Source organism: Ciona robusta, chromosome 3 (assembly GCF_009617815.1).
Source record: "Ciona robusta chromosome 3, ASM961781v2".
NCBI classification, from domain to species: Eukaryota; Metazoa; Chordata; class Ascidiacea; order Phlebobranchia; family Cionidae; genus Ciona; species Ciona robusta.
The window spans coordinates 4,522,518-4,536,153 of NC_143237.1; the positions used below are offsets into that span (position 1 = coordinate 4,522,518).

The 13,636-nt window shown below is 34.9% G+C and overlaps 2 protein-coding genes across 3 annotated transcripts in view; one reads left to right on the plus strand and one right to left on the minus strand.

Moving 5' to 3' along the window:
* The window catches only part of LOC149738340 (caspase recruitment domain-containing protein 11-like), a 39,918-nt gene extending 37,054 nt beyond the window's left edge, over nucleotides 1–2,864 (plus strand). The window contains exons 12-14 of the mRNA XM_089873598.1: nucleotides 127–189; nucleotides 1,724–1,879; nucleotides 2,114–2,864. Of these exons, the coding sequence (XP_089729724.1) occupies nucleotides 127–189; nucleotides 1,724–1,879; nucleotides 2,114–2,284 (390 nt within the window). The 3' untranslated portion in view covers nucleotides 2,285–2,864. The remainder of the gene's footprint in view (nucleotides 1–126; nucleotides 190–1,723; nucleotides 1,880–2,113) is intronic.
* Nucleotides 2,865–3,007: 143 nt separating this feature from the next.
* On the minus strand, nucleotides 3,008–7,868 carry LOC149738342 (leucine-rich repeat-containing protein 56-like). 2 transcript variants are annotated; one of them, XM_089873599.1, is made up of 3 exons: nucleotides 6,081–7,868; nucleotides 3,769–3,945; nucleotides 3,008–3,689 (listed from the first exon to the last, which is right to left on the minus strand). In XM_089873599.1, exons 1-3 carry the CDS (start codon nucleotides 7,434–7,436, stop codon nucleotides 3,651–3,653), a joined length of 1,572 nt encoding a protein of 523 aa, XP_089729725.1. In that variant the 5' UTR covers nucleotides 7,437–7,868; the 3' UTR covers nucleotides 3,008–3,650. The 2 variants fall into 2 exon arrangements, with proteins under 2 accessions (XP_089729725.1, XP_089729726.1); XM_089873600.1 differs by having other exon boundaries at nucleotides 3,008–3,945; nucleotides 6,081–7,865.
* Between the last annotated feature and the right edge of the window lie 5,768 nt (nucleotides 7,869–13,636).

A 13,636-nucleotide genomic window follows, 5' to 3' on the forward strand; every position in this document is an offset into this window, starting at 1 on the left:
CTGCCACACCTAATATAACTAATTACCTTTAAAACTGCTGTTCTAATATCAAAGTAGATTTTATTCAGTTCCAATACATGGCAAACAAAATATTTAAAATGTGTTAAACTTTCCCTAATATTATAGGATATTTCTTCTGAATGTGAACCGTTCAGGGAACGAACATATATTACAAAACATTATGAAAAAGTAAGTCTTATTAATTTTAACCTGATGGCAATTGTTTTTAAATTTATTATGTCGGGTGTGTATTAACTAGGGATGTGCCAAGGCGAACCAGAACCCGAATAGATTCGCCGAATAACAGTACGATTTTGATATTCGCGCGAACCCGAATATTGCGCGAGATTCGTGTGCGAATATTTATTACGTACGTCATAAAATATATAAGTTTATATCGGCGAATAATGCCGTGTGTGACGCAAGCAAGTGTGTGGTATGTATGCGTAGAAGACGATGCAAGGTTATTATTTTAACGATGGAAAAAATGGGGTGTGAGAATGAAACCGGGAGTCTACTTTCTTCAAAGTGCGTAAACACACCCCGCGTTACTTTTACTTTTTGTGGTAAATTCAAAAAGCGATCGTTTTATTGATTCCAGAAATACTTTGCTTATTCAAATTGGTCCAGTATAGGCCTAGATATTCTGCCTCAAACAGTGATCTCTAGCGCCATCCTTTTTTTACTACAAGCTTCGTGATTGTGACGTAGGAACGTACTAGTCATGTGACTGATTCATTCGTAAAAGCTAAACCTGCGTTTTTTTTTGTTCTTTCGTTTTTCGCTGAAAATACTGCCTCTCACCTTTCTGAATGAGAGAGCGGCCATGCTTCAGCAATTTTGTGACATGATTTGTCACGTGGGTAGTACACTTCTCAATTATTTCGCCACGAAACTTTCAAATCAGTTTTATGAATTTCACGGTGTTTGAGCTGGAATATCTTTGGTTATACAGAACCGATTAAAACAAGTAAGTGTCGTTAGAATTAGAAAAACACACTCTCGATTAAAGCGATGTACGTTTGGGGTGTGTTTAGGCCCTTTAACTACGCTTTAACGATGCTTTAATAGTCTCCCTTTGATTGTGCGTTTTAATTATTGCAACACGTTGAGTTGAGCCGACCAATATTGTTTTATTCAAACCGATACCGATATTTTGTAATTACAGTTGCCAATGACCAAGATTTTAATGCACCTAAAAACTTGCCGAAATAAAACCGAAAAATCTGATATAGCGAATAAAAATCAAACTACAGGCTCAATTACGATTAACTAGTTATTAGTGAGCTTGTAATCGATTAATTGGTTAATTTGTAATTGTTTTCAAATAAATTTTATCTCCCCTTCATTAAACAAACATTATATTTATCAGCCAATGCAGTTTATTTGTGTATCATGTTAACGCTCAAAAAGACGCGTAAGTGACCCAAAGTAACCTCGACATTACACGCGCCTGATAAACAACACATGTGGTGAAAGCATGATCAGACACTTTGACCTAGCTTAATATGTTACATTGTTACGAACGAGTTGAATTAGGTATACGAATGAGCTTACGTTTATGAACAAGTTAGCGCTCTGCATTCGAGCGAACATTGTTTCTGTTTATTCGGGTTCGTGCAAACCCGAATTTTTTGTAAATTGGCACATACCTAGTATTAACGTAGTTTGAGTAAAGTATTTAGTTAAGTGATGTTAATATTTTAATTAACATGTGTTTTAGTATTTGAAGAAAATCAAAATCTTCTCAAAAATTACACTTGGAAATTTTGGTGAATATTGTCAGAATGTATTACCTGGTATTGAACTAGCGGCTGATTATGGCCCAGGTGATGCTGATGAAACCCCATTTTCCAAACCAACCAATGAAAAATACAAGGTTTGTTTTATGATTTCTCTTTAACTCAAGACAAATTACTATTAAACTACTCCTTACCAATGCCAGTTTATATAACCTCACTCCTAGGCGACAAGTCTTATACAATCACCCAAACCTCCAACTATTCAGTTCATTATATTGGTAATTTTAAATTTTCAGATATAAAGTACCAGGATACTTTGTTTTCAATAAGTTGTTCTTCGTCATTTACCTTAACCTGCTTGTTTAATACAGAAAAAGTGGTCATCAGGCAGTGAGAGTGAAGTTAATGGTCCACTTATACGAAAAGATGTAATCCGTCGCCAAGCTATCCCTCGTCGCACTAACACAGATATTACTCGAAGTGCCACTAACTCAAATGTCTCTCTACCAACACAGGAGGCAGCAATATCAAAAACTCTGTGAAAGTAGGTTAAAAATGCCGGTTGTTCGGAGTCTAATTTCTTCCACTGTGTACTCCACTGTGTACAGTATAAACTATCTACTACTTACTTTTCTTTTAAAAATTGTCCTTCTTTAAAACGCTTTTTATTTGTCCTGCAATAATTTGATCTTATCTTTTCTTTAAAACACTTAAAATACTCAATCATTTAAAATTTTACAGTGTGTTATTATTGTTTAATATATATCGTGTCCACCGCCAAACTGTACGGAAAGTTCACTTGGACCATGTAAACGCACCTAATGGTTAAAATTTTTTTTTTTTCTATGTTGCCGTATTTCCGTAAATTAGGATTACTCCTTATTGTTTCTCCAACCAACCAATGATTAGGAAACCTGAAAATTCTGATAAAAGTGTGTAGCTAATTGATCCTTTTCAAAATCAACTAAAGATGGTGTTTAAATGCAGACTTTCATGCACATTGGTGCACTCACCTGTGAATATTACTTGGAATTTCCGATTAAGTTCTTTTTTCTGTCGTTTTGTCAATGCTGCCTAGTATTTTCACAGCAATGAGAAATAAACTGATTACTTTTCTGTCTATTCTGGCAACCAATGAATATGTCTTAAAATTGTTCAAAAACGTATTCATAAAATAGCACCCAAAAATTGGTGTAATTAGGATGATTGACACAACCACCTATATTCGATGCCAAATTACATTTTACAATTACAGGAATAACAAATAAATTTGAGTATTTATATTTTTTGGTAAACCGTTTTTTGACTTCTACATCAGTTTCCATTTGAACAGCAAACAAGAGCACAGTGAATGTAAAACAAAATAAACAAAACTTTAAACTAAATTTGCTAAAAGAGTTAATGTTTCATCAACATTAAATCTTTTAATGTATTAGTCCGACCCAACAGACATTACATAATACTTTATCTAAAATTGGAAACTTGCCAAATGTCAAAGAGCATATTACAAACATAACTTTAGAAAAATAAACCAAAAAATCACAGCGCTTGTAAAATAAACAAAAACACATATTACTGTGCAACGCAGACATATTTCTGCCTTTCTATAATCGAGTTGGCACATTTATGCATAAACAGTGTGGCCATATGTGCTTTTTAGATTTTGATATAAAAGTTATTGCATTATCAACTATTAAACTATCACTATATATCCAGATTCTTCACACAGGGCATTATATTTAATTCAAATCATGCATACCCATGTCAGGCACTGCTATAAATAAAAATATAAAACTTGTCCCCTCCATGTTTTACATAAAAACCAAAAAATAATTTTTAATTAAATATATACATGATTATGATTACATTCATATTAAAAGTATGTTCTTGTACATGTACATAGGTTTTTCAATTTTCTACCATGCTTTCCCCACTTAGCTGTTTGTGCTGTCAGCAAATGTAACATTATGTAAGGAATACATAAATTGATCTAAGCTACATATCAGTCCTTTTCCTTTATACGTACAAGGTTGCGATGTCGAAAGCGCTGTTCACCATTGCTGATAGAAAGTGGGTTTAGAGCTTGTTTAACATATGATCTTCTAAACTGATGTGCACGAAAATCACAAGCAGTTTGTGGTCGTTGGGGTGAGTGAGGAGGTGAGGGTGAGATAATAGTCGAATTTCCTCTCGCTGGAGACACCTGAAAAATATACAGATAAAGCCAACGCACCAGGGGCGAAGGTATAGCATACAGCAGTGGTGCCCAACCCGCCGGCCGCGGATCCGTCTACCGGTAGTCGACCGTGAGAAGTGTAGAAAAAAAATCTGCTCTGACCCCCTTATTGACAAATCATCAATAATTTTATCAACGCTTTGTCCATTACGTTTACGTACCTATAAGGCAGCAGGCGAAAAATATTCAAAAAGGCAGTTATTATGATGTAAGAATCGTAACAACCAATATTTTACAATAATTTACCTAACTTCTATTATTGTAACGCTGAATGGGAGGTAGGTAATTTTTTGTTTATTCTTATTCATAACCTGTTTGTTTAGTATGCAATGAATGGTGGCGTTAGCAGAAAAAGCGAATCTGGGGCCGTACTTTAAAATGGTACACGGGTGCTATGAGAGGGATTTTCCTGCGAAAACACAACTACGCGCCGCTAAAGACAACATTAACAATAGCATGTGTGACGTTTTTCATTTGTTGCATATTAAAAACATGCCAGTTAGTTTTGGTAACAAAATCATTAAAGATTGTGTAATTAAAGTATATATAGTCAAGTGGGGTAATAAAAACAGAAAACACAAACTTTCGATTTTCTCCCAAAGTAATAAACCAAAAAAAATAGTTTTAGTCTGGAGGAACAGTATTTATCATAGCTTGATGTCCAGAAAAGATTGTAGGATTTCTATGGTTACTCAAAATTTTATTCAAAATTTTGTGCTGTTTTTTATTCCCAAGGATTTGGGGTAAAAAAACAATCGCGGGGCAATAAATAACAATGGTTTCAAAAGCAACTTAACTTAATTTAAAAAAAAAAATTATGGAAGTACAGGGTAATATTAGTCACAACTTATGCATTATGCAGTCTATATTTTCTCAGAAACCTCAACTTCTCCTCTTTTTTTCACATAGGCAAAATATCTCCTACATACTTTTAACAACCCTGTTCCAAAGCTTTTCTTTTATTATATAAATTATCATTTTTACTTCACTTCTTCCTTTTAAACATAAGCTTACCCGCAAAAAAACAATCATTAGACTGAAAACAAAGCCCATAAGTTTCATAACCTATATAAAGCACCAGAAGTAACCAGAGCATTACACTTGATTTAACTAAATTATAAAGGCTTTTGAAAATCTAAATGACATCTTAACTTTATCTAAACTAAATTCAGCAACATAATAATAAAAATGAACTGTAACTAAACAGTCTTAACCTAAAACATAAATTAAAAATTACATCATCAATGTGGGCAAAGCTGTAAAATATCTGTTTTTGATACTTGGTTACATTTAAAATCAATTAAATCATTAGGTAAATAAAAATAGTTTACACACATAACTTTAAAATTAATTTTATCAGAAAGTTAATATTGGTTAGGGTTGAAAAAACAAAAACAAAAAAAAACACAGTTGTTTTTTACACCTTCCCATAAGGCAAATTTGGGGTAAAAAAAGACAAGAGAAAAAAGTATGAAATGTTCTTAAAATTTAAAATTAAAATATACCAGCAGCAAGGTACTTAAATACGTAGCAAATACTTGAATTCATAATAAATTTATCACGAAAGGCATTCTCACAAAAAAAGTTTAGCAAACCCCATAAAAAGATTTTTTTGTCAATTTTTTGTTTGATTTAGTAATTTGTGTTTTCTAAAAAAATAATTACCACCTAGAATGACAGTTAGGAAACAAATTAGGCCGAATAAATGTATTTTTTACCCACAAAAGCTGGTTGCATTAAAATAAATTTTTAGCGCGCTAGGGGGGAGATGTCCTTTCTTACCCCAAGTAGCCCATTGTTTTTTATTACCCAACTTTACTATACATTTTTTGTTGCTGATGAATTAAAACCATGGACATAGCTTATTGAAGCACTGCACCGCACCTGCTTAGACAGGGAATAAACGCATACAAAAGTTATTTTCGCATATACAGGAGATGTGCGTCGTCTTTTAATATTGACAATGGCTGGTAGACCGCGTAAGATTGGTTGGTAGAAAAGTAGATCTTAGGTCAAAAAAGGTTGGGCACGCCTGGAACATTACATTTCAGCTACTCCTTTAGAAAATTAACTGCAAACTGAGCTATTAGCTATTCATTTACGTTTGAATGAGGAATGGGTGGTGGAACAGCAGAATTTCCTAGAACTCCATTTTGAGTTTCAACGTTCCTCTGGTTTGTGTTTATCACAGCATTAGGTTTTTCTGTAGTTTGTGAATTTAAGTTTGAAGCTTTGAAGTTTGATTGTACACTCCTTTTTGATTTGACTGTTTCAAAGTTTCGATCCAACGTTAATTTTTGATAACCTGATGTATTAGAAGGTCGTGGTTTGTATCTGTGGTTAAAATTCTCTGGTGATATTGGTGACATGGTTGGAAGAGGGGACTTTTTCCTGTTTCTCAAAGCATGGATTGGGTTTCCGCAAATAGGATCTCCAAACGTTAAACTACTCGAGTCATCCTGCTGTAACAACCCACTCTCGGATCCAGATGAGCCGGAACGAGTCTGAAGAACAGGAGGGGAGAAGAGAATAGGATTTTGCGATGTCACTGCTTGTGATGAACGAGCATTTGCTGTAGCTGGTCTAGCAAGAGTTAACTTTGGAGTCAAAGAAAATGTTAATGGCAAAAGTTCTTTGTTTGAGCTCTTTACATTGTTTTGGCAGTGTAACGATGGCATGGGAATTGAACTGGAATCCCTCACTGTAGACTCATTATCTATTTCTAGGACAACTCCTTCCTTTATTGCCGCTGTTACAATGTCAACATCTTCCTGTGAGTTTAAATATGCAGCAGTTTCTGGTCGATAATGTGAGTGATCTTTATCTGAATCCACTCCTTTATCATCAAGTTGTTTAATTGTGGGAATTTTGCCAATAACAAACTGTCGGAAGCTACTATTTGTATCACTTTGTTGTTTGTACGTTTTTACAATCAGATTACCAGTCAGTGTCAACGTGTTAAGGGAAGACATCATGGATAAATAATCGATTTGTTCCACACTGGAAATCATGTTGCCTTCCAGGTCTAAAACTTCAAGAGAATCAAGGAAACTAACTGGTGAAATATCGTCAATGTTATTGTAGGCAACATACAACTCCTGCAAACTTTGAAGTGAAGTGATGCCATTAACATCACATAAACCGCACCTGGACATCCAAAGAACAGATAGATTGGTAAGAGATGTTCCAATGTCACGGACAGAAGGAATGTTACTGTGACTCAACTTCAGCTGCATGAGCTTAGGCAAATATTGACCAAAGTTGCCTAAAGTGGTTTCTGTTGTATTGACAATCATTTCTAAAGTTTTAACATTACGCAAATCATCTTTGCCAGTGATCTTTTGTAATTTGGAAACAGAAAGAAAATCATTTACCAGTAGTTCAGTCTCCTCTAGGACAATCGGTTTAGGGTTTGTCTGATCTTCATCACCAAGTGCATTGATCCATTCCTCTTCCATCCTGAATTATTATTCAGTATTTATTGTATCCTGGCGCTATTAAATACCTAAATACAGTCAGTAGAAGCTGAAGGTAGATACTAAAACATGTAAGCTGAGGCATATGTTCGGTGCTAGTGAGAAATCCTCCCCCCCCCTGCCTATAGAAAAAACAAAGTTTGACGGCCCACCCAACTAAAAGTACTTTGATTATTCAATATATTTTTTGATACGTAATTGAAGTGTCGCTTCTTCTTTCCAACAACACCAAGATTGCTGCTCCAGGTGCACCATAACCCGGGATATTTAATAATATATGATTTTTACGGGGAAATACCGTTACGGTCTAATGATTTTCTGTTTCCTCTTTTTTAGTCTCTCGTTTTTTTCTATAGGCAAGGGGGAGGATTTCTCACTAGCACCAAGAGACTTCCCCCCACCTTATTTGCTAACCCCTAACCTCTATAACCACTAAATACTAAACCCTATAACCACTAACCCCCCTAACCATCAATCACTAACACTGAGGTGAGGTCGTGACAGAAGCGCGGCCGGTACGTCCTGCCACTTTTTCCCTGTTCACGCCACATTTTTCCCCGGTCACGCCACTCCCCCCCCGGGTCTTACCACTTTTTGAGCACGTTAGTGGTCATATAGATCATTTTTCGTCGAACAGTTGTTCTTGTTGTTTTGTTTTTTTTCGCACTTACCTCAATTTTCAATTGCATTTATTCTTCATTCTCTTGATTGAAATCAAATCATAATATATATTTATAATTTTTAGACTGAATTTTCAGATTTCTAACCGCACGATGAGCGATAAATTAACGATTACTTTCCTCATGCACTTTACATAGCGGAAACACTGTCTGGCAGTTTGGCGGGAAACGACGGCACGTGTTGTATCCACACAACCACTCACGACTGAATCAAACTATTAGCATTTAAGTGGGGACGCATTAAATGCACTACTCCTATACCGTATTATCATTAATCGTGATTGAAACATTATTTTTAATTCAACATCATATGATTAATATTAACTATTCTAACATTACCTAATTACTGCGTGATTGCGGTTTGTTAAAATTCACGAAAACAAACGTTTTTAAGCGACGACAACGTTAACTAGTGTAAGTTTACAATAAACACATGGTACAGGAGTTGTACAAAGCGTATTTACACATATTCTTTACCAATCACTCAATCCTTATACGTCATAAGTTTCATTAGTTGTAATACATGTATAAATACATTCTGCCTGTTTCTCCACAGTCACCAATGGGACTAGAACCGGTTTTGTTGGTTACTTCAGATTTGTTTTTGATCGAGCCTAGTCGACCGTTGTAGTGAAAGGATTAATTAATATATCAGGGTGGGGGTAGATGGGACACCTTTTCATTTGGTTTTCTCTTTTCATTTGGTAGTAAACAAAGAACATTTAATGAATTATAAAACTGTATCTTCACGACTTCCACAGACCGTTGTTAATTGTTTAAAACACGATCAGGCTATTTGGATATTATGTGTTAATGGTGTCCCATCTTCCCCGACTCTACTATCTTATGCTAATTGGTTTAAAACGCGCTCATTCATTAGATATGTGGTTTCTTGTTTTCCCGGTCCTGCCACTTTTTTGAGCACGGAAGTGGTCAAATAAATCCTTTTTCGTCGAACAGTTGTTCTTGTTGTGGTTTTATGCGAGACAATTTTCCGCACTTATCTCAATTTTTAATTCTAGCATTTTTCTTCAATCTCTTGATTTAAATCAATTCATAAATATATTTATAATTTTTGGACTACATTTTCAGATTTAAAACCGCATGATTAGCGATCAATTAACGATTACTTTCCTCATGCACTTTACATAGCGGACAACACTGTCTGGCAGTTTGGGACGGCACGTGTTGAAATCCACACAACGATTCACGACTGAATCAAACTATTATAATTTAAGTAAGGACGCATTAAATGCACTACTCTTATACCGTATTATCATTTATCGTAACTGAAACATTATTTTTAATTAAACATCATATGAATAATATTAACTTCTAACATTACCTAATTACTGCGTGATTAAGGATTATCCAAATTCATGAAATCAAACGTTTTTAGGAGACGACAATGTTAACTAGTGTTAGTTTACAATAAACACATGGTACAGGAGTTGTACAAAGCGTATTTATACACATATTCTTTACCAATCACTCAATTCTCTCATACGACATATACATCATAAGTTCCATTATAGTTATAAATTATAATACATGTATGAATGCATTTTACCTACTGCTCCACAGTCACCAATTACTAGAACCCGTTTTGTTGGTTACTTCCGATTTGTTTTTGATCGAGACCAGTCGACCGTTGTAGTAAAAAGGCTAACTAATATGGTAGAGCGGGGGAAAATGGGACACCTTTTCGTTTAGTTTTCTCTTTCCATTTGGTAGTAAACAAAGAACATTTAATGAATTATAAAACTGTATCTTCACGACTTCCACAGACCGTTGTTAATTGTTTAAAACACTTATTTGGATATTATGTATTAAAGGTGTCCCCTCTTCCCCCACCCTACTATATTATGCTAATTAGTTTAAGTCGTGCTCATTCATTAGATCTGTGATCTCTTGTTTCTTCGGTCATGCCGGTTTTTTCCGGTCATGCCACTTTTTTCCCGATCCTGCCGCTATTTTCTTGGCCCTTTCACTTGTTTTCACGGTTATGCCACTTTTTTCCCGGTCTTGCCACTATTTTTTCGGTCCTGTCGTTTTGTTCTTGGCCCTGCAACTTCCCCCCCCGCCCCTGCCACTATTTTCTTAGCTCTCTCACTTTTTTCTCAGTCCTGCCCCTTTTTTTCCGGTCCTGTCACTTTTTTCCCCCGGTCCTGCCAGTTTCCCTCCCGTCCTGCCACTTTTTTCTGCCAATTTTCACGGATATTTCGCGCATTTCTACGTTTCTCTAAAACCCACCTGGATCTTACTTTCATGGTATATTCTATTCTGTATGGGTGAGGTCCGTGAGGACAGACACAAAGTTAACAAGGAAAAATGGTAAAATAAAAAATATTCCTTCATACTTTATTTAGGTAAAGTCGTGCAAAAATATCATCTTTTCCCTCCAAAATGCTAGTTACTACAAAGCAGTCCAACACCAGAACATTCTTTCTTTTAGCGATCAGATTTAGCGATCAGATTGAGAGAGTAAACAGGTGGTTATAAACAAAAATACTACATCAGTTTCTACTAACCAATCCATCCAGCCAGTTTAATCTAGACAATGTTCCCAATGAACACTCCCGTAAAATAAAGTTTCCATTGTCTAAAGAAGAAGCGACCAGGTAATTGGGTGACTTCTTTAGTTCAATTGTTGGTTTATCTGTTTTAAAATATACTGTTCAATTTTCTACAGACCTCACAAATTAAAGTAATCTGTAACAAAGGATATTTAAAATAGCTGCAAAACAAACCAACCTTGAGACAAAACAGGCTGGCATAAATTTATTTCGATCTCGGACTCCTTTGATTCCATGTTCGACGATATTGTAGTGTCTGAGACTTCAGCTGTTTGTAACAATCGTCGATCTGTTAAAAAGTAAAACATTATACATTAGAATCACAGTAAATAAAGAATGGCATATAGAATCACAGTAAATAAAGAATGGCATAGCCATGCAATTAAAATGTTGAGCTTGAAAAAAAGGAAACCAATGCCAATTTCATTTCTTTTAACTCGAACATCGAACAGTTGCTTGGTTTTGTTAACAAATTTATTATTCAGAGCATTATTTTGGAGATGAATTGAAAGCCTCGTATAAATGCAAAGTTGGAAAAAATCATTGTGTACATGAAGTGTCTGAAATAAAAAGAAGTTAATGTAAGATAAAACAAAAAGATTCAGTAAATGTAATTACCGATCTTTAGCCATGGTGGAATTGGCTTGTTCCGCAGCACTGGAGTTGAGAAAATGTAGATTCACACAGTTCCCAATACTGCGGAAACTTTTTTCTGGTCCTTTTTTTGGAAAACATGTGAAATTTGTCAAATAAACTATAATGAGCAGTAGTATCCTCAAATTCAATTTCGGTTGGAAGAAGTTCTCCATTATTTGATTTTTTGATGTTTTGTTCGTTCCATTCATAAAGCATTCCTTTATTTGGTCCAAACATCCCTTGCTTTCGATTTTCTCCATGATGTGCAACATGTTAAACGAACCAGTAACTAAAAGTAACATTTCAAAACATTTTTTTGTATTACCTGAGCTGCAATATCAGATACAAAAACAGTTGGTTGAACTTTAAAACTTAGCAGTTTATCTATATAATCCCGTTCACTTCCATGTTGCAGCAGGGTTTTGAAATAATAACACACACCGTGTGGACAACGAAATGGAATCGATGGCGTTTTATGTAGTTTTTCTTCGTTTTTTTGACTTGACTAAAAATTTAGGGTAAAACAACTATTTTCTAATATATATATATTTCTTACAAACCGTTTGTTTGAAGAGTTTTATTTAAATTTATTAAATAATTAAATTTTCTAAACAAGTGGTAAACTGTAAGCGTTAACCTACTAAACAAGAGATCACAGATCTAATGAATGAGCACGTTTTAATCTAATTAGCATAAGATAGTAGAGTCGGGGAATATGGGACACCTTTAATACATAATATCCAAATAGCCTGATCGTGTTTTAAACAATAAACAACGGTCTGTGGATGTCGTGAAGATACGGTTTTATAATTCATTAAAGGTTCTTTGTTTACTAACAAATGAAAAGAGAAAACAAAATGAAAAAGTGTCCCATCTACCCCCACCCTGCTATATTAATTAATCCTTTTACTACAACGGTCGACTGGGCTCGATCAAAAACAAATCTGAAGTAACCAACAAAACGGGTTCTAGTCGCCATCAGTGACTGTGGAGCAGTAGGCAGAATGTATTTATACATGTATTATAACTAATGAAACCTATGACGTATGAGGATTGAGTGATTGGTAAAGAATATGTATAAATACGCATTGTACAACTCCTGTACCATGTGTTTATTGTAAACTTACACTAGTTAACGTTGTCGTCGCTTAAAAACGTTTATTTTTATAAATTTTGACAAACCGTAATCACGCAGTAATTAGGTAATGTTAGAAGTTAATATTAATCATATGATGTTGAATTAAAAATAATGTTTCAATTACGATTAATGATAATACGGTATAAGAGTAGTGCATTTAATGCTTCCCCACTAAAATGCTAATAGTTTGATTCAGTCGTGAATCGTTGTGTGGATTTCTTATCTTATATAACCACAGAAATAAAAAAGAGTAGAACGCGCATCTCTAATGTCGGCAAAGCAGAGAGGTAATACACTCTCTCTCTTTCGCGGGTCGTTCCCGTTTACTATCGTAGTCAATGGAGTAGAGGACGTTTTATGTAGTATTTCTTCGTTTTTTGTCTTAATTTAAAGTTATGGTGTAAAACAACTATTTTCTAATATATATATATTTCTAACAAACCGTTTGTTTGAAATTTTTAATTAATTTTTTTAAATAATTAAATTTCCTAAACAAGTGGTAAACTGTAAGCGTTAACCTACTAAATAACTAAACTGGCCTAATAAATCTGAATAGAATAATGGTGTAGTTTTTTAAAATAAACAGCTAAAACCTTCCAAAAATACTATACGCTTATCTTTTACAATGGAGACCAAGCAAAATGGGAACGGAGTTGGCGGTCACGTGAATAGAAAAAAGAATATATAACGGTTTTGGGCACTTGCGCGTTCTACTCTTTTTTATTTCTGTGTATATATATGTATATAATGTATGTATATAACTTACTTTATCCTCGCGTGGCCGGAAAACGACAGTCGTTATCACACGGGTTTAGCACCTCGTGCCAGCTTACGAGTTACCATGTATGTTACTTTGTGGGTGATTATTTTTTTGGGATTTTTTTCACTTTTTTATGTATGGCTGATAATTTGGACAACCCATTAGTGACCACTGGGTTGGAGCAATTGTCGTTAAGTGTCTTGCCCAAGGACACATACGCCCACAATGGTAGCAGCGGCGAGCCTTGAACCCATTACCTAATGGTTACAGGCAGGCGCGCTAACCACTACGCCACGGCGCCGGACAAATAATAATACGTGCCGTCGTTCCCCGCCAAACGCCAGACAGTGTTTCCGCTATGTAAAGTGCATGAGGAAAGTAATCGTTAATTA

Excerpts from the sequence above, each read along its gene's own strand:
- LOC149738342 (XM_089873599.1), bottom strand. The coding sequence starts at position 7,436 with ATGGAAGAGGAATGGATCAATGCACTTGGTGATGAAGATCAGACAAAC. Across the intron at positions 3,946-6,080 it reads CACCCATTCCTCATTCAAAC|GTGTCTCCAGCGAGAGGAAA; the intron begins GTAAATGAATAG and ends TATATTTTTCAG. Across the intron at positions 3,690-3,768 it reads GCTTTCGACATCGCAACCTT|CACAAACAGCTAAGTGGGGA; the intron begins GTACGTATAAAG and ends ATTTGCTGACAG.